General features: G+C 57.1%; 8 protein-coding genes across 8 annotated transcripts; 5 read left to right on the top strand and 3 right to left on the bottom strand.

Moving 5' to 3' along the window:
- Positions 1 to 470: 470 nt before the first annotated feature.
- Positions 471 to 2,110, top strand: PG985_003709 (uncharacterized protein; the record flags this gene model as incomplete). The annotated part of the gene is made up of 3 exons (XM_066823478.1): positions 471 to 887; positions 1,035 to 1,495; positions 1,606 to 2,110. The coding sequence occupies 3 exons, from the start codon at positions 471 to 473 to the stop codon at positions 2,108 to 2,110; spliced, it is 1,383 nt and encodes a 460-aa protein (XP_066686638.1).
- A 241-nt stretch (positions 2,111 to 2,351) lies between these two features.
- Positions 2,352 to 3,251, bottom strand: PG985_003708 (uncharacterized protein; the record flags this gene model as incomplete). Its single annotated transcript, XM_066823477.1, has 2 exons — positions 2,352 to 2,982; positions 3,103 to 3,251. The coding sequence occupies 2 exons, from the start codon at positions 3,249 to 3,251 to the stop codon at positions 2,352 to 2,354; spliced, it is 780 nt and encodes a 259-aa protein (XP_066686637.1).
- A 537-nt stretch (positions 3,252 to 3,788) lies between these two features.
- On the bottom strand, positions 3,789 to 5,245 carry PG985_003707 (uncharacterized protein; the record flags this gene model as incomplete). Its single annotated transcript, XM_066823476.1, has 5 exons — positions 3,789 to 3,995; positions 4,080 to 4,557; positions 4,641 to 4,827; positions 4,890 to 5,017; positions 5,085 to 5,245. 5 exons carry the CDS (start codon positions 5,243 to 5,245, stop codon positions 3,789 to 3,791), a joined length of 1,161 nt encoding a protein of 386 aa, XP_066686636.1.
- Positions 5,246 to 5,958: 713 nt separating this feature from the next.
- On the top strand, positions 5,959 to 8,408 carry PG985_003706 (dihydroxyacetone synthase; the record flags this gene model as incomplete). The annotated part of the gene is made up of 6 exons (XM_066823475.1): positions 5,959 to 6,134; positions 6,195 to 6,318; positions 6,359 to 6,763; positions 6,818 to 7,417; positions 7,475 to 7,661; positions 7,723 to 8,408. The coding sequence occupies 6 exons, from the start codon at positions 5,959 to 5,961 to the stop codon at positions 8,406 to 8,408; spliced, it is 2,178 nt and encodes a 725-aa protein (XP_066686635.1).
- A 2,642-nt stretch (positions 8,409 to 11,050) lies between these two features.
- On the top strand, positions 11,051 to 12,412 carry PG985_003705 (uncharacterized protein; the record flags this gene model as incomplete). The annotated part of the gene is made up of 4 exons (XM_066823474.1): positions 11,051 to 11,203; positions 11,341 to 11,611; positions 11,704 to 11,814; positions 11,928 to 12,412. 4 exons carry the CDS (start codon positions 11,051 to 11,053, stop codon positions 12,410 to 12,412), a joined length of 1,020 nt encoding a protein of 339 aa, XP_066686634.1.
- A 272-nt stretch (positions 12,413 to 12,684) lies between these two features.
- Positions 12,685 to 14,617, bottom strand: PG985_003704 (uncharacterized protein; the record flags this gene model as incomplete). Its single annotated transcript, XM_066823473.1, has 2 exons — positions 12,685 to 13,039; positions 13,107 to 14,617. 2 exons carry the CDS (start codon positions 14,615 to 14,617, stop codon positions 12,685 to 12,687), a joined length of 1,866 nt encoding a protein of 621 aa, XP_066686633.1.
- A 939-nt stretch (positions 14,618 to 15,556) lies between these two features.
- PG985_003703 (uncharacterized protein) lies at positions 15,557 to 17,836 on the top strand (the record flags this gene model as incomplete). Its single annotated transcript, XM_066823472.1, has 5 exons — positions 15,557 to 16,181; positions 16,402 to 16,497; positions 16,562 to 16,912; positions 16,978 to 17,076; positions 17,151 to 17,836. Coding segments are annotated over 5 exons (1,857 nt in total), but the record flags the coding sequence as incomplete, so codon positions are not given.
- Positions 17,837 to 19,084: 1,248 nt separating this feature from the next.
- On the top strand, positions 19,085 to 20,349 carry PG985_003702 (uncharacterized protein; the record flags this gene model as incomplete). Its single annotated transcript, XM_066823471.1, has 3 exons — positions 19,085 to 19,599; positions 19,702 to 20,175; positions 20,271 to 20,349. The coding sequence occupies 3 exons, from the start codon at positions 19,085 to 19,087 to the stop codon at positions 20,347 to 20,349; spliced, it is 1,068 nt and encodes a 355-aa protein (XP_066686631.1).
- Between the last annotated feature and the right edge of the window lie 753 nt (positions 20,350 to 21,102).

Here is a 21,102-nt window from a genome sequence, read left to right as displayed (position 1 = left end):
GTAACGCGAGATGAGAAGGGAAAGCTCGGAAGAAATACATTGCATGAAACGTACCACCACTCCGCCGAGCCCCTGTCACTCAATATCCACACGCCAAGCGTGAGCTTGCATATGTAAACGCAGCTGGACTAATGACCCAATAATGATTGCCAATCCAGGCGGCATTATCCTCCAGAAAGTCTAGCCTGGCCCAGCTGTGGCTTATTACATACAGGGTTACTCTTCCTTACTTGGTTCTTGCATACAAGCCACCCAATGAAATCGCCCCTGTGCTTACCACACCGTATCTCCCCGAGCTGAGTCCCACGTGGCCGCCAGTCGTCTTCCCTTGTCAGATTCTAGAATGGAGGATAAATTGTTTCTGAATCCCACTCTTGCGCCACCTGGGGTTTTACTCTAGTTCCCATTGATTTGTCGATAATTATCGGTCAATTCTACATATGGATAAAAAGGCTACAATCTCTAGGACTATGTCGGACCTCCTCAGCCCCTGCGGCTTCCAAGCCCCTCCCGACCTCCAAGTCCTCCTGCCCCGCGACCCCCTCTACGGCACGCGCGAGAGCTCGTACTGGGCCGTCAACGCCCGCCTCTCGCCCGCCTGCATCGTGCAGCCCAAATCCACCGCGCAGGTCTCGTCGCTCCTGAAAGAGCTGGTGGCGACGGGACGCCAATTCGCCGTCCGCGCCGGCGGGCACTCGCCCGTGCCCGGCGCCAATGATATCGCTGGAGATGGCGTCACCGTCGATCTGGGGTTACTGAACTCGGTCGCCTACGACGCGGGATCCGAGACGGTCCGCTTCGGCGCCGGCTGTCGCTGGCGCGACGTCTATGGCGAGCTGGGCCGGCACGAGCGCACCGTGCCCGGCGGCCGGGGCGGCGATGTGGGGGTGGCGGGTTTGTTGTTGGGGGGGGGGAGTTCGTGGCAGACGGCGAAATATGGATGGGCCGTAAGCGAAAGTTTCCCGTTACACTGCACCCATCGTTTCCTTTCCTCTTATGGACTATCAACGAAACTGACAAGGCGTCGCAACTAGTGCGATAACGTAATCTCGTACGAAATCGTCCTAGCCGACGGCCGCACCGTCACGGCCGACAAAGACACGCACGTGGACCTGTTCCGCGCCCTCAAGGGCGGCGCCAACAACTTCGGCGTCGTGACCAGCTTCGCGATGCGGACCCACCCGTCGGGCCGCATCTGGGGCGGCATCTCGGCTTCGCCCGCGTCGGCGACGGACCAGACGATCCGGACGGTATGGAACTTCACCGAGGGCCTGACCCAGGACGAGAGCCGGCAAGATAGCTACATGCTGGCCGTCTTCGGCTACTTCCCCGCCTTTGGCGCCAATGTGGTTAATATCGCCACGTTCCAGGCGGACGGCGGCCCCCGCGGGCCCGGGTGGGACGACTGGCGCGCGCTGCCCAAGATTATGGATACGACCGGGGAGACCACCGTGGCCGAGCTGGCGGAGCAGATTACGTTGCCGCCCGATTATCAGTCAGTGACATACACCCCTGAAACCTTTCAATACGTCCACTATTTACCTAGTACTACCATCCACCTCTCCCTTTGCGTTAAGTTATCTAACAACCCAACCCCACCCCCAGCAACGCCTGGTTCACCCTCACCCTCCGAAACGACGAGCGCCTCCTGAAGAAAGCGACCGACGTGCACGAGCGCCTCGTCGCCGACCTGCAAGCCCACGTCCCCGACGGCGACTTCATCACCCAGTGCATCTTCCAGCCCCTCCCCAGCGTCGTCGCGCAGCGGACCGCGGCGGCGGGCGGCAATGTCATGGGCACGGAGCGCATTGCCGAGAACGCGGTGCTGTTCTCGTACAGCGCCATGGTAAGGACGGCGGAGCTGGCGCGCTGGGTGTACCCGAGGCTGCGGCGAGGGCTGGAGGAGATTCGGGGGTTTGCGGCGGCGGCCGAGGCGGGAGGGGGGCTTATGGATTGGTTATATATGAACTATGCCGACTCGTCTCAGGACGTGATTGGGAGTTATGGGGTGGAGAATGTGGAGGAGTTGAGGCGGGTGGCGGCGCGGTATGATCCCGGGCAGGTGTTCCAGAAGCTGTGTCCTGGTGGGTGGAAGATTCCTGGGATATGAAGATGGGCTGTCACTGCAGAAAGTATGGGCTGCGCTATGCCAGAACACTTGCCTTGGATCGTTTCTGGAACCCCTATCGAGAGCCTTCCCGGGATACTGGGACAGGTTTGTAAGAGGGTCGTGAACAGGGAGAGACAGGCCGCGGGAGACTGTCATCTACTGCTTATTGGCTCTTCTATTCGGCCTTTCCTTGTGTTCAAGTATAAAGCTGTTTTCTACATAGAAAGTACATCTACTTTACTTAAAGAACCATAGCCATGAGACCAACAGCAAACACGAACCCAGCAAATGAGCTCTGCCGAGTCGCCGCACTGTGCTCATCGCCAGGCTTGTCAGAAGCAGAGGAGGCCGCCGCCGCATCCGTAGCAGACGGCTCGGCGGAAGCAACACCAGTAGGGGACGCCGTCAACGAGGGCATCGTCGTCTTCACAGGGGCCGCACCCCCGGCTGTCGCGATTCCCGACGCCGTCGCCGAGGCCAAGTCCCACTCCACGCCCGTCGGCACGAGCCAAGCCGGGTCGTCGTCGCGCGGGTCGTCTTGAACCTCGAGGTCCTGGGTCTCGACGACCAGCTCCCCGCCGTTTCGGGTATAAGACCAGACCGTGGTGGCGCCCGTCCAGATGGTCTCCCCGTCGGCGGGGGCGTCTAACTTGTCCATGTTGCTGATGGGGAAGTTGTACGTGGCCATGGCCTTGCGCGACTGGAGCGTGATGATCAGGGTGTTGTTCTCGGGGAACGCGGCCGTCGACAGGCTGTACAGGCCGTCCTCCTGGGGCGGGCAGCCCGTCAGCTCGCCCGAGGGGCTGGGGCAGCCGGCTTCGACGCCGGAGCTGAAGTCGGGGTTGTCGCTGGCGGTGACCATCATGTCGTACCTGGGGATCGGTCAGTATCCGAGTAAGTATGTAGATATTGGTTGCAGTCACGAATTTGGCGTAGGTGCAAGTGTATGTGATCTGTGCATTGCAGGGAAGGGTGAACCAGGGAAGACGGACATGCAGTAAGGGGTTCCGTAGGCATCGCCAATGGCCGCGGTAAGATTGGTGATCTTCCACTTCAGGGGGCCGCCCTTGCGGGAGTCGAAGTCGTCGGCCGCCCAGGCCAAGGGCAGGAGGGTGGCGGCGGCGATCGCGGTGTACTTCATCCTGACGGGCGCGTTTTGAACGTTTTGCGATTACTAATTAGTTATTAAAGAGCGACCAAGTTGGAGGTATTATCAGTTAAACGAATGTGGTGGTGATGACTGGCGATTGGCGACCGGGTTGACAACGAGCCTTCCTCCCAGAATGCTGGGAGCGCATCTTGTTGACTTTATTTGAGCAGATTTGAGCTAGGAAATCCGATCCAGCCGAACAATTATCAATTGTGCTGCCTAGGGACCAGCGGCACGGGCGGGACTCGGCATCACAAGACTGAAAACATGGTCTCACCATCGCGAAAACTAATATTACCCAACCCAACTTAAGTGGGGTGTTGTCATGGGGCCGCACGCCGTCAATTGCTTTTGGTATCGACGCTGATTGGCACCAGGAAGCCAGAGTAGTGGTATGGCCGGGGAATAGAGCCGAGAACGGGCCAAGCTCCACTCTTCCTCACGGCGCAGGGTCCGCTGGCTGGAGATTTTCGATTTCGGTTACCGCCATCTTTCTCCCATTTCCCCATTCGATCTTTTTGACCGTAATTAAGCAAGGGTCGCTGCCACCTCGTCCACGATCTGCACCTTGATGCTCCCGTTGCCCAGGTCGGAGCAGACGTCCATGGCCTCCAGCGCCCTCTCCAAGGGAAACACATGCGACACCAGCTTCTTGACGTCCAGGATCCCACCGCTCAGGCAGGCCAGCCCGGCGGGCCAGGTGTCCCGATATCGGTTGATGAACCGAAGGTCAATCTGGAGCGCGTTAGCGCGTCTTTACCGCCAAGAGAAGAAGAAGAAACGGGGATAGCGGTCTGGTTTCGCCTTTTGTTTACTGACCTCGGCAAGGGAAATGTGCATAAACGGCAGGTTGTTCATCACCGACTTGCCCACCCCAATCACGCAAACCACCCCGCCCCTCCTCACCGCAAACGTGGCCAGCACGACGCTGCTCTCGACCCCCGTGCACTCGAGCACCGTCGGGGGCGCCGCGTACTCGCCTTCCTTCTCACATCCAAACAGCTTCCGCACCGCCGCGGCGTTCTCCTCGGACGACAAATTACGATCCACCTGGTAAGTAATGCAAGACGGCACGTAGTCGCGCGCGAAGGCGAGGCGGCCGGGCTCGAGGTCGGTGATGACGAGGGGGTGGGCGCCCGAGGCGCGGGCGGCGGCCAGGGCGAGCAGGCCGATGGGGCCGGCGCCACAGATGAGGGCGGGGCGGCCGAGGCTGAGGCCGCCCGTCTTGACGCCGTGGAGGACGACGCTCAGGGGCTCCAGGAGGGCGGCTTCGGCGTAGCTGACGTTGTCGGGGACTCTGGGAGGGAGGGGTTTTGCTGCATGTTAGCCGCCTGCGCGATGCTGCTTTCGGTTCAGACCGTCAATGAAGACGTGGCTTACTTGTATAGCCACTTCGCTGGGTGCACTTTGTATCGCTGGACCGTGCCGTGGTAGGGGTACACTCCGGCGAACTGGACGTCGTCGCACAGGTTGTAGCGCCCTTCCCGGCAGAGGAAGCACTTTTCGCACGGCACACCCGGCTCGACCGCCACTCTGTCGCCTAGGTAAGAGGGTGTCAGTAGCTTGGCTAAATCTCGTTCGTTCTGTCTCTTCCTGTTCTGCTTTGAGCGTAAGTAGCCTCGTACGTACTGACTTTCAGATCCGTAACCCCCTCGCCGCATTTCAGAACCACGCCCGCCGCTTCGTGTCCCAGAATGCAGTCGCCCTCGACCACTAGCGAGCCTATACGGCCGGTCCTCCAGAAGTGAATGTCCGACCTGAGCGTGCATAGATCAGCATCTATCAGTGGCAGTTCCATCATGTGGTGTTGCGAGGCGGTCCTACCCGCAAATGCCCGTCGCCTTGATGTGCAGTAAAACATGCCCCGGCCCCGGTTCCCCTACGGGAGCTTCCACCATCTTGATCTGGTGATCCGCCGTCACCTGCAACGACGGATTCGGATGCGATGTCTTGATCCCATTTTGCGTGCTGTTGGCGTCGGCCATGCTTGCGGCTTGTGGTCGATGTGTTGGGATTGGGAAGCAATATACTGGTGGGATAACAATCGGGCTGCATCCTCAAGATCTGCTGGAGAGATGTGCCCCTACTCGTGGTAAAACCCCGACGATCCCCTCACCTGTCGGTTTTGCCATTGTCGGCGTCAATCCCGGCGGCAAATGGAGGCGGCATATCCCAATTGGGGAAGCCGAGTCCCTGACCGATGCCTTCCCCGCATCTTTACATTTGGTGCTTAAAGAAATACTCTTTTCTGCATGTTTCTGACCCCAATTCTCCGCCAATTTGTGGCGCTCTGGGTGCGGAGGTCTCCCCGCAATCCGACTATCCCCCACACCCCACCACTGAGATCCGATGCTAGTGGTCAAACATCTTGGTCTGCTGCGGAACCGCATCAGTCTGGGCGCTGGAGACAAGTCGGGATCTGTCCGCGCGGGGGACGAGGCCTCAGTGGGCGTCACGCGGTATGTAAGCATTACTCAAGAGGCTAGCGGTAGGCATTGGGTCATGCTTTGCCAGGTAAGTCGCCGGGTTAATCCCGTGTCTCTTCAGACTTGAAAGGAATCTCCAAGATCGTGTTCCGATGTCCCGAAACCCCGTGGATCTGTGACTTTTGCTCCTATTAGTACATACTTTAGCACTCATCACCGTATTCACTGGTAGTTGTTTGGTAAACAAATATTCGGATTAGACTTTCGCGGACATGGCACCCGGTGTCTTGAACGAGACGAATACCGCCGCTGCGATGCCGACGGGGAGGAGTGAGGCCAGCCCGCAAGAACTGGTGGCGGCGGAAAAGGAGTCCCACGACATAGTATTGAAGACGTTCCGGCTGCTCATTTCCGACCTATGCCAGCAGTTCAAGGGAGGCCATCCGGGGTGAGTTTGAAATATGTGCACAACATTAACTAATACAGACAAACTGCTAATACCAGTCAGAGGAGCCATCGGCATGGCCGCGATAGGCGTGGCACTGTGGAAATACGTCATGCGCTACGCGCCGCATACGCCGACCTACTTCAACCGAGACCGCTTCGTACTGTCGAATGGCAAGCCAAAACCTGTCTACTACGCCCACTAATTAGCCACAATCTTGCTAACAGCTAGGCGCAGGACACACATGCATATTCCAATACGCCTTCCTGCACCTCACGGGCTACCAGGCCATGACCTTCGACCAGCTGAAGTCCTACCACTCCACGCGGACCGACGCGCTCTGCCCCGGCCACCCCGAGATCGAGCACGAGGGGGTCGAGGTGACGACCGGCCCACTGGGGCAGGGCATCGCCAACGCCGTCGGGCTGGCCATGGCGTCGAAGCACCTGGCGGCCACGTTCAACCGGCCGGGGTTCGACGTCGTCTCCAACCACACTTGGTGCATGGTGGGCGATGCCTGTCTGCAGGAGGGGGTGGGGATGGAGGCCATCTCGCTCGCGGGGCACTTCAGGCTCAACAATCTGACGGTTATTTACGATAACAACCAGATCACCTGCGATGGGTCGGTTGATGTGAGCAGTGCCCATCGAAACGGTGTGACTGTGTCCGGCTGCTGACGGAACTAGATGACAAACACCGAAAATATCAACGACAAAATGCGCGCGTGCGGCTGGCGCGTCCTCGACATCGAGGACGGCTGCTACGACATTGCCGGCATTGTCGACGTCCTGGAACAGTCCAAGCGATCGACAGACAAGCCCACCTTCATCAACGTCCGGACCGTCATCGGCCTCGGTAGCAAAGTGGAGGGCACGGCCGTCGCGCACGGCGCCGCGTTCGGGGCCGACGACGTGGCGGCCCAGAAGCGCGCGTACGGCTTCGACCCCGACGCGCACTTCGTCGTGGGCGAGGCCGTAAGGGGGTTCTTCGCGGACCTGCCGGCCAAAGGAGAAAAGCACGTCGAGGAGTGGGAGGCGCTGGTGGGGCGGTACGCGGAGGCGCACCCGGACCTCGCGGGGCGGTTCCGGAAGCGGGTGCGGGGGGACTTGGACGGGTGGGAGGAGTTGATCCCCAAGAGCTTCCCGGAGAAGGCGACGGCGTCGCGGGCGTCGTCGGGGTTGGTGTTTAATCCCATCGCCAAGGAGCTGGACAGCTTCATGGTGGGCACGGCGGACCTGTCGCCGTCGGTGAACATGATCTGGCCGGGAAAGGTGGATTTCCAAAACGTAAGTTCTGAACTTCCAATATCGGAATAAACACGATCAATGACTGACATAATATAGCCGGATCTACGAACCTCGTGCGGTATTGACGGGAACTACGGCGGTCGCTATATCCACTACGGCGTAAGGGAACACGCCATGTGCGCCATCTCGAACGGGCTGGCGGCCTTCTCGCCTGGCACCATCGTCCCCGTCACGTCCTCGTTCTTCATGTTCTACCTCTACGCCGCGCCGGCCGTACGAATGGGTATATATCCCAGTCCCAACGATAGTATTGTGAAGTGACCAAGCTAACAATCCCCCGAAAGGCGCCCTCATGCGCCTCCAAGCCATCCACCACGCCACCCACGACTCCATCGGCATGGGCGAAGACGGCCCGACCCACCAGCCCATCGAGCTCGCCGCCCTCTACCGCGCCATGCCCAACCTCCTGTACATCCGCCCGGGCGACAGCGAGGAAACCGCCGGCGCCTGGTCCGCCGCCCTCGCCGCCCGCGAGACCCCCACCATCGTCTCCACGAGCCGTCACGCCCTGCCCCAGCTCTTCCCCCACACGCGCCGCGACGGCGTGCTCAAGGGCGCCTACGTCCTGCAGGAAAACCCCGCCGCCACGCTGACGCTGATCGGCGTCGGCGCCGAGCTCTCGCACGCGGTAGGGGTGGCCGAGAAACTCAAAACCGAGCACGGCGTCGAGGCCCGCGTCGTCAGTTTCCCCTGCCAACGCCTCTTCGACGCGCAGCCCCTCGCCTACAAGCGCGATATCCTGCGCCGGCATACGATGCCGGCGGTCGTGCTGGAGCCGTACGCGCCTAACGGCTGGGAGCGATACGCCGACGCGGCGGTGTGCGTCACGCGGTTCGGGCACAGCTTGCCCGGGACGGCGGCGTATGCGTATTTCGGGTTCGACGTGGGCACGCTCACGAAACGGGTGCTGGGGTATTTGGAGAAGATCAAGGGGGACGAGCTGTTGAGGGGGGAGTTTGTGGAGATTTGAGGGGGTGAAGGTCTAAAACACGTACTTACGTTTATATAGGAGAATGCTTACGAAAAGAAAGGGGTCGCTCTTCCCGCCAGTGTACTGCTGTTGGTTGTGTTCCCGTGCGTCAGGCCTGGATGTCGGATCGTATACATTAAGGGAAAACGTGTTTCTGTGTCAAAATACGCAGCTCATCATTCGGTATTATGCCATCAACCAACAAAAGAAACATGGCAAAGAGAACAGATTTGCGGCTGGGTGAGGGGGACAGCGGTGGGGGAGGCGGTAAGAAGAAGATGAATGCCTTTCATGCGTACGCGCCGGATGTGAAAACGCCGTTGTGGGCTTAGGCGGCTGGGTGCGATGCGGAGTACAGCGAGGGGCTGTTTGGTAAGGTAAGGCATTCTGCCTCGCTCGAAGAGAGGAACGATCGGAGAAAGAATGGAAAATCGAGTCTCGAGTTACTACGACTAACATGAACATGTCTCTTTTCTGTCCCCAAGCTCGGTGTTTGCAACTTCCCGGCCAAGCTGTTGGGGGAGTAATTATTTCGACATCTGCGAGCGCGGCGGTACGACATCGAGAAACACCATGTCTCTCTGCCCGCCCTGGACAAGCTTTTGGAAAGCACCCGGGTCGCGATCCGCTGGCCCGCGTTTCACTCTGGACTGAAACTTGACGACGCCATTATCTTTGGCGGGAGGAAGATTACTCAGGTCAAGGAGACGGTGGCGGCGGTTGCCGAAATTCCCCTGCCGGAGGGTATCGTCGCTGGCCTAAATGCAATCTGAACGGCTGTTTCGGCAGCCTCGTAGCCTGAACAGCGTAACAGGAGGTGGTAGTGTGGAATCTCGACTGCAACTTTGGGGTTGGAAGATTCCGGGGGCGCTGCGACTTTGTCTATTCTTATCAAGACGCCGCGAGAGGAAAAGGATGCGAGAATGCGTTTGGATCCAAGAAAGACAGGGGATGCCCGTCTTACGAACCTCGAGACTATTGTATATAAAGTTTGGACGAGTAATGACCAGCGAAAACTCAATGCGATCTTGACGGCAGAGCAACACGGGAGATCCGGCACGATCAAGATCCAACCTTGGGGGCCCCTTACCCGCCGCCCGGGGGCCTGGGTTATGCATGCAACCCGCCCACGCCGGCCATTGGCTGGGGGAGGAATTAGAGTTTGGTTTTTCGTGTTTCCACACCCTTCTCCTTGTGACCGCGATGTGTTACGAAAATCTAGTTGCAGCCCCGGAATCGCATCCGCGACGTGGGAGTGCATGCCCCCGATCTCGTACCCCGACTCCGCCAGAGGTGCCGGATCGACCATCTAAGATGGAGCAAACACCACCACCACGATTCATCAGTCAAACAACAATCCAGGAAAATATTCCTTCTCAACAAATCATCACGTGACGTGGTATCGTAGCAGTTGAGGCGAGCTGAGGAATTCCACAAAAGAATCGCCTATATCCACCGGAGCTAGTCTAAGCGACGAGATATAGTTCCGGGCCCCGGCAGGGATCACCCCCGGAGCCATGACGCGAGGGCCAAGGAACCATCTACGATGAGTACGGCCAAGGCAGGCTGGCAGGCCTGGTAATTCAACCGATCAGACCGATCCCTCGGCAAACGGCGGCGGAGAGATGATCGGAAAATCGGCCGCCAGGCCGCCACAATTTCCCACAGAAAACTCTGGGGAATGCATCGTACTTTTAGAATTGCAATTCATGGGTCGAATTTATGGGAGAGTTCATTCCGAGATGCAGATTTTGAGGGTGCCTACTTATTTACGTTCTGATCTCCTGAATTACAATGATTTTGTTTCTGTATTCACTCATTCACAAAAAGATACTGGAGGGTGATTTGCCTTTTACTTTGTCTTCTTTCGTATCTACTGTCTTTGCTATGGATGGAAACAAACTAGAGAGACAGATGAAATTTTACAAGTTGAAACAAATGCCTTCGTTGGGTATTATTACTACCTGATTTCCGGTCCATCCTGAGCAGCGCGATACCACTTTCACGCAGAAATATACCGGATGAGTCCCCGCGGGCATCCAGAGTTGCAGCGCGGCAGTCCAGTGCTAACCTGGTGCAACGCATGTGGCCTGATCGTCTCCCGGGAGGAGCCCTGCTGGGCGAGGCTACCGGTCTCCACTTCGGACCAGGAACAACGCCATAATAGAGCTCTCTCACCCTCAGACCCCTTCTCCACGTAAACGAATGAGACCTGAAGCTGCGTCTTCTCCATATTGCCTACTCCCTGCCCGGCAGTGGTGATCCCTGAAGTTGATCGAACAGGATAGCACACATTTGCCGACAAAGTACCCAGTACCACGTCAAAATCTTCGCGAATCATGGGAACCCGGTGTCCGGAAAGCAGGGATTCCTCGGTATATCTGGCGAACTGCATTATATCAAAACAAAAGGGGTTTCACAGGACTGCCCTTTCGTTCTGTACGGGACGAACTTCTCTGGTACATAATACTAAAGGCCCCCGTGGCGATCTGGGTCTCGACTGTTCTCGGCTCTGCACCATTTCAAACGCCAAGCCCAGGAACGTCAGCCGAGATCAAATATTAGCATTTCGTTTCTACGGCGTCCGAACGAAAGACTGTCGAATCTCCCTCCCACGCCTGTTTTTGAATCGAGCCGCCAAGATGTTTGCCATGGGCGGCGATGCGCCGGTCGCCATGACTTTTGTGTGGATCATGTTCGGGGTCCTCACGCTGTTCCTGCTGCTGCGCCTCTACACCCGCGTCGTCCTCCTCGCCGCGTTGGGCTACGATGACTACCTGTATATCTCGGCCTATGTACGTCAAAGCCACACCACGCCAGGACCAATTACTTCCTCTGCATCAATCTCCTTTTCAAAACGAAATGGAGACACCCCTCCCAGAAAAACAAAAAGATCAATTGAAGCTGACCATGACGTTTCCTCCGCGCACAGGTTCTAGCCGGCCTAGCCGGCGCCCTCCTGCAGGTCTCGGCCGAGTACGGATGGGGCCAGACCCTCGAAGGCATGATCATGGCGGGCCGCGCCGCCGACATCGCCCCCGCCGTCCTCTGGCTCATCGCCGCGAGCACCGTGTCGACCGTCACCATGGCGCTGGCCAAGCTGTCGCTCGGCCTGCTGCTGCTGCGGCTCATGGCCGTCACGATGCGCTGGCAGCGCATCACCATCTGGGTCATCATGGCGCTCATGGTGCTTTTGTCTACTAGTATGGCTTTTTCTCTCCTTACCTGTTCTTTTGCCTTTGTTCGTGTGCTTCGGGACCTCCAAAAGACTGACTCGAACTTTTCGCGCTTGAAGTCCAGGTGTTCGTTTTCTGGCTGGCCTGCTACCCGGCGTCGTATCTCTGGAACAGGCAACAGGCCGGCTCTTGTAGCGATATCATCCAGGTGTACCCATACATCCTGTACCGTGAGTCACACCCTCCCCTCACTCTTCCACCTTTATACATCTCTATGACTTGGAGAGATTACAGTACCAGTGAGGGAGCGCCTGGCTAACGTGCACCCTTCTTTTGGATACAGCCTACACCGTAATCGTCGACCTCGCCTTCGCCATCCTCCCGTGGACCTTCATCCCCCAACTGCAGATGCCCAAGGCCGAGAAGTACCTGGTGGCCGGCACCATGAGCCTGGGCATCCTCGCCGCCGCCTCGGGCATCAAGCGCACCATCGAGGTCGAGGGCTTCTGGGGCGCCGACATCCTGGCCGGCTCCGTGCAGACGGTCATGTGGTCGACGGTCGAGGTGGACCTGACCATGCTGTGCATCGCGGTGCCCGTCGTACTCCCGCTGTTTCGCACGTGCCTCGTCAACGGGCGGCAGCACATCCGCAGCAAGCGAAGCCAGGGATATCAGAAGCACTCGCACAGCAGCGACGACCGGCAGCAGCTCGCGCTCCGCACCATCGGCGGGGGGTCATTTCAGAGCGGTGGCGCGGGCGGCTCGATTAGCAAGACGAATAGTGAGACGCATACGAGGGGGTGGAGTAATAGGGATTCGTTTGTCTGAAGAGGGTTTGGCGGGTAGTTGCCCATTAATGGATTGGGCTGGGAGTTATGCTATTAGGCTATGTCCGACAGATGCGGATGGCTCATGAAGAGACGTTATGGATGCGGATATATTGGGAGGAGAGGACTATATCGTAATATTGGGCTTTAGGGAAGCATTATGAGATGCAGATACCCCCTTAAAGCGTGCTCATGGTGGATAGTAAGACAGGTAGGACAAGGGCTCCTCGAAATCCGGGAATCTTCAGATTTGGTACTCGGGCGTTCGATGTTTTATGCCAACACAATTTCCTGTTCTTCAATGCCTAGATGCTCGACCTCCCCGTGCATCATACCGTGAACGTAAGCTTCGCCAACAAGAGTGTAGGTTTCGCTGTTCGAGTCGGGCGTGCGGCGTATGATGTGCGCCGTTGCAGCGAAACTGAAAATGCAGATACTGTCTCCGACGGCAATGTTAGAGGGGCCAGAACCGAATCTCCCCTGGGCTGTCGAGAAACAGCATCTGCCATCTTGGATCAGGGTGATCTCAAACGCCAATCGCATATATTCCTTAATTTCGGGGCTGAGAGTACTAATATCCCGCAATCTGAGCAATGATGACCGAGCGAAATCGGGTTTCAACACCCCCCTGTTCTTCACATTAGCTTGAACTGTTGAATAGATGATGGGTAAAGACCAGGAGGTGATTAGCTCACATCACACTCTGCAGTTGTGCTTTTGCCACCGTTAAAACTTCCAAGGACATGGGGCTCGCACCACTATCCTTTGTATAACCTCCTCGCAGGGTTGTCCAGTAGTCATTCGTCGTGATTTGCACTTTGCCAGATTTCTCGTCTCCTGTGGCTCTTTGGAAAACGGCGGATGCTATCGACTCCTCCCACGTGTGGAAACACGGTATAAAATCATCGTCCTTTGATTTTCCCGACTCCTGAAAGGGGGGGTACGTCTCTTCAATTCGGTCAAAGATTTGGCCACATAAAACGAGCCGCCGACTGTGCATGTCCTGTGGAGCTTTAGGCTTGCTATTTCTTCGGCTAGCCTTAAAAGGGATTTCAGCGCTACCCATGAAGCTCTTCTCTTTCGAGATGTGCGTAGGCAGGGACCTTTGGCCTTCGACATCATGAAAGTCTGGGCACCAGCTGGGGAGGTCTGGCCTTTTGCTAAGTGATGTTGCCGAGTGCAAGAATTTCCACCACTCTGAAAAGGTCGGTTGCAGCCGAACCAAGACAGAACGGGCCAGCTGAACGTACATGTCGATTATCGATGCACCGTTGGGAACTTCAAGGTTCATGAAGCCCGTGAGAGCCCAGACTCTGTCCGCGGGCTCCCGACAGGCGGTACCGCTAGTTTGCAGCAACACGTTACAGAAGTTCCGAGCGGTGAAGTTACCGGATGCCAGAGCCTCCCATCTCTCCCGGCGGACTTGAAAGACGCCAGCGACTAAAGGTTTGGGCGCCCGTGCCTTCCGACCGTCTCCTCCAACGAAGTTAGCGCCCACGCCGTTCACACAAACGTTCTCTAGCTTTTCCCAATCGACTTCGTGTGGGCCCAGCAGAACGCGGATTCTCTTGGCCAAGGCCACCTCTTGAAATACCCAGAGCCGACGGTACCAAGGATTTTCCGAAAGGTCATAATATGTCGACCAGGCTTCGTTGGATGATAACCATGGGATGACCTCACGCCCTTTATCGGCAATCTCGGTCTCTAACATCCTTTTCATTTCGACCCAGCCATATACGCGCTTTCCTTCTTTCTGCGGCAACATGGCTATGACATCACCACTGCGCGCATTTCCCCGTCCCAGCCAAACCCAAACAGTGGAGGCGCCTTCGAAAATTTGTCTCATCATGGCGATTTGCACCTTTTTCTCGTCTTCATCGCCTTGGTTGATGCAAACCGCATCGATCCAGATCGGCAGCTGCGAGTCGCGTCGTGCGAGAAAGGGTAGAGCTTCATGGAGGTTGTGGTGGACTCGGAGCTCCTGGTCATTGCAATGGACGGCGAAGGTGGTGACCTGGTCTTCTCCCCAGGTATACGACAGGGCGTCGAACTCCAGGGAAGTGCGTTTTCCGGAATAGTCTAGTAAGTTGGTTTCCTTCAGGGACCAGCAATCATCTCGGTCGGCTCGCGTGTCAGGGTAGAGGAGGCGGATCTGTCCCGGCTTAAGCCCGGTATAGACCAACGGTGTTAGGATCTCTGGGGACATATGGGCTTGAAGTAGATTTCTGATGAGCCGAGAAAGTATATTTTGCTTTCGTATATTTAAGCGACCAGATGGTTAGCCGCACTGGCTGCCTCTCTGTGTTGCTGCCTGACCAGGCTCAGCCGCACTCCACCGAGTGACATCGCGACCCGCACCAAGACCCTCAATTCAATGGATGACAAAGTGCCAACAAAAACTGGCCTCTGCTTGCGCATGCGCGTGGCTTTGCTTCTCAGCCTTCCAACAGCACATACACGTTTCGGGAACAGGTGTGCAAAGCGGAGTATTCCGACAACCCTGTCTTCCGCCGTGCCCCTTTTTACAAATGACCAAACACCAAGATTCGATCTCAACCCGGTTGCCGATGGCAGACACACGACGACCCCGCAACACAGCAAAATAATTCGCTGAAATGTGACGATGCTATTTGTCATTTCTCCAAATTCCTGGCCTTGACTACTGGCAGCTGGACCTTTTCTGTTTTCTGAAGACCCGATGATTTACCGAAATGCATGCCAAGCCGTCCCCAGACCACCCTCCCATGCGGGGCCCCGGACTAATACCCCACGGCCGAGTGGCTGTTTCCGGCTCGGTACACGGAACAGAAGCTTGGCTTCTGCAACGGAGTTGCTTGTTTTGTGCATACGTCGCATTGCCTCTTGGAGACGGCTGGTGTCACCGTCGACCCCTCACGATCCTCCCACGGAGAAGCGACCCCAATGGGAACGTGTGCGTGCCCGCCAAGCTGTCAGCGTCACCTTCTGGATATCTGCATGTATATGCCGATCCCTATCAACGAGGGTCCTCCTCATGGTGTATAAATACTTTGACGAGGCGACCTTCATATCCCATTTCGAATCTGAAGGGTATCCCGCTGGTTTGATGGCTGAACTGGGCCACCTCTTTTCTCTCCATCCATAGCACATTAAAACAGCCTTCTGGATGATGCCTATCTCCCGCTCGTCCCTTCTGCTGGCGCTGGCCGCGTCTTGCGCGCGCGGCTTCGCCATCCCCCGCTCGGCGCACCAAGCCCGCCAGATCGCCGACGTCTCGGACCTGCTGCCCGCCTACGACTACGTCTTCGTGGGCGGCGGCACGTCGGCCCTGACGGTCGCGGACCGGCTGACCGAGGACCCCGACGCGACGGTCCTCGTGCTCGAGGCGGGCCCGTTCGCGGACCCGGCCGCCTACCTGCCCGTCGCCGGCGGCGGGCCCCTCCTCAACGACGGGAACCCCGCCCAGCCGCTCTACAACCTGACCTCGGCGCCCCAGGCCGGGCTGGGCGGGCAGACCTACCCCATCGTCCTCGGCAACATGGTCGGCGGCAGCTCCGGGGTCAACAGCATGATGAACCTGCGCGGGTCGGCCGAGGACTACGACCGCTGGGGGTTGCTGTTCGGGGAGGACGGCGACGAGCTGGGCTGGAACTGGGAGGGGATCCTGCCGTACTTTAAGAAGGCGCTCAACTTCTCGCCGCCGCCGAGGGAGGTGGCGGAGCGGTTCAATATTACTTGGGATGCTTCGTACTGGGGGTCGGAGTCGCGTTTGCATGCGGCTTGGCCGGTAAGTGAATCTCAGATCTCGTTCGTTCTAATTTCCGTGTGTCTTGAGGGGGTTTAGGATATGTTATCTTCTGAGTATTGGGCGAAGTCCCTAAAACTTCATCGAAGAGCGACTAGCTAACGTCAAGAACCAATAGACGTTCCAATATCCGGGTCTCGGTAAGCCATATTTGTCGTCCACCAATCAGAGTTGATGCCATGCACTAACCGTCTTCGACCATCTAGACCCATTGGTAGCTGCATTTGACGAGATGCCGGGGGTGGAACGCGTTGTCGATAGCGGCGCGGGTGGTGCCGGTGTCTACTGGTTCCCAACTTTGAGTGAGTATTCCAACGGAAACCCTTTATCGCCTTTTCTCAGACTAACAACATCGGCTGTGTGCAGTGGACCCCGTCAAGCATGAACGATCCTTCGCTCTGAATGCGCACTACGAGAACCTCGACCGGCCCAACTACCACATCATGGCGGAAGCCACTGTTCGCAGACTCATACTGGAAGGCACGACTGCTACGGCCGTCGAGTTCCAGACCCAGAACAGCACGGAGCTGTTCACGGTGGAGGCCAAGACGGACATCATCATGGCGGCCGGCGCCATCCACACCCCCAAGATTCTCCAGGTCAGCGGCATCGGTCCCAAGAAGGTCCTCGAGGCTGCGGGTATCGAGACGGTGGTAGATCTTGCCGGCGTTGGCCAGAACTTCCAGGATCATGTTGGTATTGTGACGAACATTACATGTGAGTATTGTCTGTACGAGCCAAGTGGGAAGTCGAAATGCAGCTAACACAACAGCAACGTCTAGTCGACGGATTGTTGGACATTCACCCCAACGGTTTCGATATCCCCAATAACGCTACATTCCGCCAGTGGGCCCAAGAATCCTGGGAAAAAGACCGATCAGGTAAATATCATCCCCTAACCATCTGAAGCCAGTCACGCTCTCCCGGAACTAACCGACACCCATCTCCACTTTAGGCCCCTATTCTCTCGCCATCGAAAACGTAGCCGCCTGGCTACCCCTGACGGCCGTCGCACCCTCCCTTTTCGAGGAACTGGCCAGCGAGCTGGAGACCCAGGACCACGCCGCCTTTCTCCCCGACGACACGGACGCCACCGTGGCCGCGGGCTACGCGGCGCAGATGCAAGGGCTGGCGGCGGCGATGCGGTCCAAGGACACCGTCTTCGCCCGGTTCAAGGTCAACGGCACGCTGGGCCCGACGAACCCGATCCTGAACCAGCCCTTCAGCCGGGGCAGCGTCAACATCGACCCCGCGGACCCGTTCGGCCTTCCGCCCATCGTCGACTACCGCACCCTCAGCAACCCGGTCGAGCTCCGCGTCCTCGTCGAAATGGTCAAGTGGGTCCGCCGCTACAGCTTCGAGACCTCCCTCCGGGACCTAGGCCCCGTCGACGCCGCGCCGGGCCCCGACGTCGTCTCGGACGAGCAGATTGCGGAGTACCTCGCCCGCGGGGGCGGGGTCTACCCGAGCGATTACCACCCCGCGGGCACGACGGCCATGATGCCGTTGGCGCTCGGGGGCGTGGTCGATCAGACGCTGAGGGTGTATGGGGTCAAGAACCTGCGCGTTATCGACACGGGGATCATGCCGAATTTGCCGGGGGCGAATACTTGCCAGCCGACGTATGGTATGGCAGAGAAGGTACACATTATTATTCTTTTATTCAAGGGATATCTACTTGGCTGTTGTTACGAGTTTGAGACTGACTTCTTTTCTTCTTTTACTTCTTCAGGCCGCGGACATTATCAAGTCGGGTGTATGAGGACAGTTATATTGTCGGAGGAGTCTGGTTATGCCTGATGCCTTCGTACCATTCAGGTGACTGGTCAATTTCGACGAACAATTGGTGATATTACTTGGCAATGTTGTTACCTGGTATCTGCGTTTGTCGCAGGAGGAAAGATGCATGTAACAGCAGGGGAACCTTTTACACAGCCAATTCCGACATATTGAATTGCGAGAAATGAGATGTCGAGATTCCACGTGCCCACGAGAGAGTTTGCGAAGTGCTGGGAGCCAACCTTCGCTGAAACCGCGGTGGCATGTTCGTGCGCGTCCTTCGTTTCCGGGGATAAACACCGCGCCGACGTTTGGCGAAACACGCATTGTAGCACAGTCCGGTATCCAGAACGCGAAGTGGCGAACCGGATCGAACAGTCGGCTTGTTGTGTGTTTGGGAGTCTGGCTCTCTCTGACACTCTGTAGATGCTCACCCTGAGCGAGATGACCAGATACGCGTACACAGGTACAGGCATGCGCACCCACCCACACACACACCAGGTCCAACTGTTGCGCTGGCGTGGTGATCTGCTGGATGACCCTAATTGGCAAGTGATTGGATTTGTTGGTTCTCCAGACTCGCCTCCATCGGTTACAAGAGGCAGTAGTAGTTCCGCCGGATAGTTAGAGTCGCTTGCATGTGTGCCCCTGCAAGGGCGGCTGCATGCAAGAAGCACCGTTGGCGGAATAGTTTACCGTTTGAATGTCTTCTTGGCGCGCCGAATCTAATAGGGCTTCGCTTGAAGGACCAACGAAATGAGGTTGCATGTCGTCTTCCCATCCGTAACCAACATAACTGCATCCTCAAATGACCCAATGCCCCGGGTCGCCAAGTCGATAGTCACTTGACCGCCGCCACCTCTACAATTTGATTGGCGCCGGCGCATTTACCCCAGATTACGACGATGCGGCACAAACGGGTACATCGGGCCTTGCGCCCTGAACCGGATCTTGCTGGGGAGATGTACGGTCAGTTATAAGCAGTAATATATCTTAGGGCATTTGTCTGTCGTGAGATCTCCACAACAGTCGTTTCCAAGCAATCCTAATATTTGAGGACATCAACAAGTCTCGTTGTGATAAACGCCAGACCAAACAGAGCAAGCCAATATGCCATCTACAACATCGTTATCGCGATTCTCCTTCCACAATGCCGGTCCACTGACCACCACCTACACGGCACCGGCATCGTGCATGACCGCCCAGCCAACCCAACTGATGCTAGGGCCAACCACCGAACCAGATACCTTCTACTATGGCGGCTGCAGCTTCCAGCAAGACAACTGCTATCCATCAGGAGTCGAGCTCGACGCCCTGCGCTCTAAGAGCGACGTGAAGGTCAACAACAAACTCGACTACTTCTCCCCGGGTCTCCATTGCCCAGAAAACTGGACCACCGTGGGAATGGCCACGAAGAACGCAGAGGGGGTCATCACGAGCTCAGGCCCTGCCTTCACTTACCCAGGCTCCACGATAACGGGAATTCTCGATCGTACTGGTGGTACCGTCATGACGACGGCTAAAGCCACTCTCAGTGACGATATGAAGCGCTTCGGGTATGCCGGACATCATGCGCTGCTGGGTGCCATGGATCATGGCGAAACTGCCATCTTGTGTTGTCCAAGGTGAGTAACATCAGACAAGACAATGGCCATCCTTTTGCACAAAATCTGTCGACGACGCTGTGAGGGTGAGTAGATTCCGCTGACAAGACATACGTGGCACAGCTCAATGACAGCTCGTGCCTTGAACGGGGTGTGCTTTGCTGCCCTGCCCTCAGTCGAGGTGCCGAGGTCGGTCTGCTTTGTCGGCTCTGCGTCTGACTATACCACCGGTCTCACCCAGCTCAGCATCTTCGGAACCACGGTCAGCGGCCGTTTCAACCAGGCCACGGCAACAGGCCCGCTGTCCACCCAAACAACGGCCCTGCCAGAAAAGGTTCGATCCGAGCTCCTCGCCTACACCATCATGCCCATCGTCGCCCTGGTGCACCGCGAGTCGGACACCTTCAAACACGACAATGACACCGAGACAACAGACGAGGGAGCTCCGTTGACGACGACGACGACCTCGTCCAGCAGCAGTGCTGCCATGGCGGGCAGGTCTTCCGCTTTTCAGATGGCGTTCTTGGGCGGTGCGTGGCCATGGGTTTCGACGACGCTGTTGGCAGGCGTGGCGGCTGGATTTGCATTAGTGCTCGTGTAAGTAGGTTGGGGCTAGTCCGGTCTTCGTCCCAACTATCTCAAACAACGGCACCGGTGGTTGAGCTGCCACAGCCGCAACAATGTCGTCAAAGGTCTTGGACGTTCTTCGTATGTGCCAAGTACGGTTCCGGCTATTCGGAAGGGACTTCTGGCGAAGCATTTGGCGAATAACTGTTCCCCCTGAGGGGTTCTGGAGCTGGCGATCGGGCGGTGGGCGCCAAGATCTGACAATTTCTAATACACCAGTCATGACTGGTCGAATATGGCTGGAAGAAGACGGGACGAAATGGAAGAATGTGTGACTGTGTAGACTGCAGATCCAGCTCGACCGGTCGATACTTTCCATCCGATCTTCTTGAGGCTTTGCGTGACCCCAATCTGATTCCCCCGCCGCATCCCCGATCCACAGCCGGGACCTTGGTGGCGACTTGGCGTAATCGATGTCCCCTGTTACCGCATCCCCTCCCCTTCCCCCTCAAATCGTCAACCTCCCCTTTTTTTCCCCACGGTCCTTCGGCGGTTTCTGTTCGTGGTGGTTGCCGCTCGAGATCCGGGATCTGTAATCATTCTAGGTTTTATCCATGGGCCAATCTCCGCCGATCATACACGCCAACGTGTATCGCTGACTTTGCGACATTTCATTCAATAGTGGTAGTATCGTCAACAACAGAGATGGGACCAGTAGAGCGAAGCCAAATGGCCGAGATAACCGAACAGTAGATGATGTATCTGTTCAATTACTTATTCACATGCCTCCTCACGTAGACTGGTGATGGTATTGAATATAGAGGGTTGCTATATTAGGGGAGGGCCAATATATCTCCGACGTCATTTCTCTCTTTATAGTTAAAACATTGCACAATTGACAAGTCGGCTGGCATGGAGCGGCCCCATCGAACCCCTGCCCAGCCAGATAAGGTTGGG

This window comes from Apiospora marii (assembly GCF_038362585.1).
Source record: "Apiospora marii strain CBS 49790 chromosome Unknown utg000003l_segment0_segment0, whole genome shotgun sequence".
In the NCBI taxonomy this organism is placed as follows: domain Eukaryota; kingdom Fungi; phylum Ascomycota; class Sordariomycetes; order Amphisphaeriales; family Apiosporaceae; genus Apiospora; species Apiospora marii.
Note: the sequence above shows the minus strand (reverse complement) of the source record. Positions and strands in the feature narration are given on the sequence as shown.